The sequence below is a fragment of the Armigeres subalbatus genome, chromosome 3, assembly GCF_024139115.2.
Source record: "Armigeres subalbatus isolate Guangzhou_Male chromosome 3, GZ_Asu_2, whole genome shotgun sequence".
Taxonomy (NCBI): domain Eukaryota; kingdom Metazoa; phylum Arthropoda; class Insecta; order Diptera; family Culicidae; genus Armigeres; species Armigeres subalbatus.
The window spans coordinates 11,509,699-11,515,453 of NC_085141.1; the positions used below are offsets into that span (position 1 = coordinate 11,509,699).

Sequence of the window (5,755 nt, forward strand, 5' to 3'; positions counted from 1 at the left end):
CGGAACATCTTTTGCTGGCGAGGATAGAGGAGCTAAATGTCAAAGAAGGAAAATCCATACGATTTGACAGCTTGGTACCCAACATGTTCCGGACAGCAGAACAAAGGGAACCGAAGCGACAATCTTTATCTAGTAACTAAAATATCTTTTGTCTAGAGCGAACCTAGAAGATAAGCGAAAATCATGCCTACTTGATGAATTTAGTTTTTCGTTTCATCACTTTTACGATTCCTGGATTCAAAAGTAATCTTGTTCTGCGAGCCGGGTTATTCGATAATTGGCCCTGACGGAAGCTCGAAAACTGGGGGCTGGGTGATGCTTTTTTATTTCAGCCGGCAAGGCATATAGGACGTCAATTTCAAAATGCTAATTAAAACGTTAAAACACGTTCTAACATAAAATAGTTCGATTTTTCGGGTTAGAAATTTGATTTACTTTTAGATTGGCAACACGAGAGTCGAATTATTTCGCGCGCGTCCACTCATCTAGCAGTCTACTATACAACTGATGATTCTTTATTTCCTGACATGAAAGGTAGGTATACACAAATATAAAGGTAGGGCATAAGTATTAAATCTAAAGGTAGGTATACACTTAACAATGTCCATATGTAATAAACTGTCGGATACTACATTCCTCTTTTTCTTTACCTTAATGGATTGTATTCATAGAGTAATCGTTAAAATGCGAAGGTCGCTTCATATGACGTTTTGGTCGCGAACAGTCTTTATCGGGTAGTCTATCCGTAGTTGATGGCTTCTGTAGCTGTTGAGTTTCCGATCCATTTCCAGCTTCCTTCGTTTCTTCTTGTCCAAACTCGGTAGCGTAGAGTTTCTTTAGATGAGAGATGTTGCGATGAATGATCCGTCCAGACACCGTCGACTTCAATGTTACGTCGGAACCCTTTCGTGCAATGACGATGTACTCCTCGGGATCGAATGTCGTTGATAGTTTGTTATCTTTTTGGATACGTTTGATTACTACCTTATCTCCTTCTTCTAGATCGTCCGACCTAGCTCCGCGTCGTTTATCGCTAGATTCCGCCTCCTTCATCTTCTTCTCATGGTCCCGATCCCGAATTTCTTCCAGTATATGTTCGTCTTTCATCATCAGCCCCGGCAGTTTATCTTTGAGTTTTCTTCCAAACAGCATGCTAGAAGGGGCCACCCCCGTTGTTGAATGCGGTGTTGAATTATACATCAGTACAAATGTTCTTAGGTCCCACTGCCAGTCTGATCCTGTTGATTCATGACTTATTTTTAATCTTTTGCCTATCGAACGATTCAGCCTTTCCACTTCACCATTGGCCTGTGGCCAGTAAGGTGTAGTTTTTACATGGTCGATGCCAAATTGCTTGCAGAAGTCGTGAAATTCCGAGCTAATAAATTGGGGTCCGTTATCTGTTTTGATCGACTCCGGCATTCCGAATCGGCAAAATGTTTCGTGCAGAGCTTTCACTGTAAGAGTCGCCGTAATTTGTTTCATTATGATTACCTCAGCAAATCGGCTGAAATAATCGATGATTACTAAGAGATTGTGACCGGATGGTAACGGTCCTACAAAATCGATTGCCAGATTCGCCCAGGGTTTTGTAGGAATCCTGGTACGGATCATCGGCACTGGAGGATCACAGGATGCTACCAGAGTACAAGCTTTACATGTTTTTACACAATTCTCCACTTGTCTGTCCATTTTTGGCCACCATACTTTCTGGCGCATTCTGCGTTTCATAGTGACCATTCCCGGATGTGATTCATGGGCAATTTCAATTACACGATCTCTCAATTTGTTTGGAACTACCAAACGATCTCCTCTCAAAAGCGAAATTTTGAACCACGCCTAATTCAGAGCAGAACGGCTTGTACTCCTTTGCTTCTTCATTCCACACCCCGGTTTCCGAACATTTAATAACATTTTGAATGTCTGCATCTTTGAGCGTATGTTCCTCTACTTCTCGAACTGTCACTGCTGTTGGAAAACTGCCAGAATTAGTTGATAAATGCATGCCTCGTATGAACCCTTGAATTCCACAGGATTTATTACTGCTAGTCTTGAAAGAGCGTCAGCTAAGTTGCTGGAACCAGGCTCGTAGACGACATCGTAGGAATAGCTCTGTAGACGCATAACCCATCGCCCAATTCGAGCACACGGCTTTGCTCGTTCTTTGAATAAAAAATGCAACGGTTTGCAGTCGGTTACAAGTTTGAAACGCTTTCCCAGTAGATAGAGTCTGTCTCCGCCCAAACCAGAGCCAACGCTTCCCTTTCGGTTTGGAAGTATTTTTTTTCGGTATCGGTTAATGCCTTACTAGCAAACGAAATAATTCTTTTCAGGCCATTTGTATCTTGCTGTAGCAGTACAGCTCCAAGACCACTGGGACTTGCATCTGCAATAATAATACACAGATCTTGAGGATCATAATAACCCAAAAATGGCGTTCTGCATAGTGCTGATTTAATCTCCTCGAATGCTCGAAGGTGTTCAGTTTTCCATTTGAACTTTTCTCCCGTCCGTAGAAGATTTCTGAGCGGCTCTGTCTTATCCGCCATTGTTGGTATAAATCGCCCCACATACGTAACCAACCCTAAGAAGCTTCTTAGCTCACTGGCGTTTTTTGGTTCTCTAAAATATTTGATTGCTGCAATCTTGCTTTCCGCTGGCCTAATCCCTTCACTTGACAATTCATGACCCAAAAACTCAAGACGAGATGCATTAAAAACGCATTTCTGTTCGTTTAATGCGATCTCGTATTGCTGAAAGCGAATCATTAGTTGAGCCAATCTTTCATCGTGCTCCTGCTGGGTTCGACCCGATACCAAAATATCATCTAAATAAACCACTATGCCATCGAGTCCTGCAACGATCGATTCCATAACTTTTTGGAACAACTCAGGGGCGCAACTTATTCCAAACATCAGTCGTTTGAACCTATACGGGAACAATCAAACGAAACAAATTTGAAGATTTATGTTTTTTTTAATTGGATGAAAAATATCGAAAGAAAACAAACAATTTCATAAACACAAATAACCCATATTTTATTTATTAAAGTTCTCGTTCAACATTATCTGAAAAGGCCTTGTTTGGTAATAAAGGTCGTGATTCCCCTGGAACGCTCGGAAATTTCGACCTGATGATAAGCTTCTTTTATGTCGAGTTTTGAAAATCTGGTTGCTCCCGTGATACCTCCAAACATCTCTTCCACAATAGGCAATGGATGCGTTTCTCTAACGATGGCTTGGTTCGCCCTGCGCATGTCTACGCAGAGACGAACTTCTCCATTGTCTTTCAAGATCGGTACGATAGGAGAAACCCAGGGGGATGACTCTTCGACCCGCTCGATAATATCTTGATTCAGTAGGTATTGCAACTTGTCGGCAATTTTATCCTCCAATGCGAAAGGTGCTCGTCGGTATGGCTGCTGTACTGCTTTGACATTCAAATCTATTGGAATTTCCACTAAAACACCTTTGATTTTAGGGAATGGTTTAGGATGTTGGTGAATTGATGCTACGCCATAACCAATTTTCAACACTTTGAGTTGCTTCGCTGTTTCGTCTCCAAGGAGACATTGTTTCCCGTTTTCTGCAATATAGAACACAGCTTCTACCTTGTGGCCTCCCGCTTCAATTTCCGCTGAAAACATTCCCACCATGTTCAGAGGGCGTTCAGTGCCGTACGCCTTGAACGAACGGTCGACTTGTCGGCTGAATTTTACCTTGGCACCATCTCTCTGCAGTCTAGTCCAAGTCTGAAGATCAATTAAGTTGCCAGCTGCACCAGAATCTATGGTCATCAAGATTCCAATACCGCCCACTTTGAATCGAAAACGATTTTCGCCCATGACGTAGCAAATATCTTTCTCAATTTCATGGACTGCTTGACTTTCGGGGAATTTTGCCCGGTCCTTGGAATCGTAAACAGCTTTAATGCGTTTCGGCGTTGGTGTATCTTCCGCTTGATCTTTTTTTTGGAGAATGCATTTACACACTAACCCAGTACACGTGCTTTGTAGTTGCCAAACTACCACACGGAAGTGTACTGGAGTGTCGGACTCGACCATACCGGTAATACCGACTAAACTCCCTTGGGCTCCACCATCGTTTCCCCCAGGAACTACCTCGCAGTACTACTTCTGGGGGGATGGCAGTACTAAGCGTACTCGCTCATTATCGCTCACACAGGCACTCGTCCCACGCGAGACTGACTTGGGTGCTCGCACACCATTCACTCCATTTGAGTCTTACTTGGATGCTCTCCCGGGCGCTCCGCTGCCATGCCTCGAGGTGTCAATAGCGGTAACTGCCTTGGCCTGCAGATATTGCGCTACGACACTCCTGCCTCAGCACGAGCAGATCAATCACACCACTGCCGAAGCAGACCACACGCTACCCTGCCGAAGCAGGGACACTCCCCATGCACCACATGTGCACAACTGTAGGTGTGTGGGTACAACCCACTGCTACCCTGCCGCCGAAGCAGCTTCTCCAAAGACCATTCGCGCCATGTGACCCTTTTTCGGGTGCTCACTCTAACACTCCGCTGCAATGCCTCGAGGTGTCGATGGGTACCTCGACTCCTACCTCAGCATGTGCAGTCCATACTCAGACTTCTGCTGCGCTTCGAGGTGACAATAGCGGTGACACGCTATGACACTCCTGCCTCAGCACAACCAGATCACTCACTCCCTGCCGAAGCAGCTCACGCGCTACCCTACCGAAGTAGGGACACTCCCCAACTCACTCTAACACTCCACTGCCATGCCTCGAGGTGTCGATAGCGGTATGTAGGGACAAATCAACCATACTACGCTACGACACTCCTACCTTAGCATGTGCAGTCCATACTCAGACTTCTGCTGCGCTTCGAGGTGACAATAGCGGTGACGCGCTATGACACTCCTGCCTCAGCACAAACAGATCACTCACTCCCTGCCGAAGCAGCTCACGCGCTACCCTACCGAAGTAAGGACACTCCCCATGCCAATTGGCACTCCCTGGGCTTGTGCTTTTGAAGCGGCACACAGTCGCTTTGATAGAGTCTGATTACGGGCACTGCTAAATCCCACCACGCCCTAGGCAGTTCTCCCTGACTCGCAGACAGCTGGGGAGGGGTCGTCAAGCCCTTGGACATGGTCCATGCTGTCCCTGCTGTCCCTGCTGCCCCCTCCGCTTGATCTTCATTTGGTCTCTTTGTACACCACTTAGCAAAATGGCCCATGTTTCTGCATCGGAGATACTGAGCGTTCTTAGCTACGCATTCGGGGCCGCCTTTGAGATGGCCACGACGACCACAGCCGAAACAAATCCTAGTGTCCTGGTTCGGTGGCCATTGTCTGGCCGAAAAAGAAGGTCGGTCTTGAGATCGGTATGATCTGTTGCTGTATTGTGTTTCTGTGTTCTCCCTTGCGTCGAATCTGAATGGCCCGTTTCCTGTTGATTGACCTCGCCCATACTGGCGTCGGAATCCCCTTTGCGGGACAAAGTATCTGTTTCCACTCGACTTTAACGAGCCTCGCTGTCCTTGGCCATGTGGGCAGTTTACTTTGTTAACCGTCTCCGGAAGATTTTCACCAGCTTCACTTTTGTTCGCCAACTCTCTACTAGGTCTTTCCCACTTTTCCGGTCTTCGGAACTGAATGGACCACCACCTGTTAAAAAATGTCCGAAACCTAAAACGAACCGCTTTTTTTTTACTAACTTATGGATCCTGTACACCTCTGGTGGTGCAAAGGGCCGACTTGAAAGATCTCCAT

At 45.8% G+C, this 5,755-nt stretch overlaps 1 protein-coding gene across 1 annotated transcript; it reads right to left on the reverse strand.

The window, feature by feature from the left end:
* Nucleotides 1-1,120: 1,120 nt before the first annotated feature.
* LOC134226528 (uncharacterized) lies at nucleotides 1,121-3,838 on the reverse strand. Its single transcript, XM_062707359.1, has 2 exons — nucleotides 3,131-3,838; nucleotides 1,121-1,238 (listed from the first exon to the last, which is right to left on the reverse strand). Exons 1-2 carry the CDS (start codon nucleotides 3,794-3,796, stop codon nucleotides 1,215-1,217), a joined length of 690 nt encoding a protein of 229 aa, XP_062563343.1. The 5' UTR covers nucleotides 3,797-3,838; the 3' UTR covers nucleotides 1,121-1,214.
* Between the last annotated feature and the right edge of the window lie 1,917 nt (nucleotides 3,839-5,755).

Excerpts from the sequence above, each read along its gene's own strand:
- LOC134226528 (XM_062707359.1), bottom strand. The coding sequence starts at position 3,796 with ATGACCATAGATTCTGGTGCAGCTGGCAACTTAATTGATCTTCAGACT. Across the intron at positions 1,239-3,130 it reads TAAAAGAAGCTTATCATCAG|GATCAGACTGGCAGTGGGAC; the intron begins GTCGAAATTTCC and ends ATGAATCAACAG.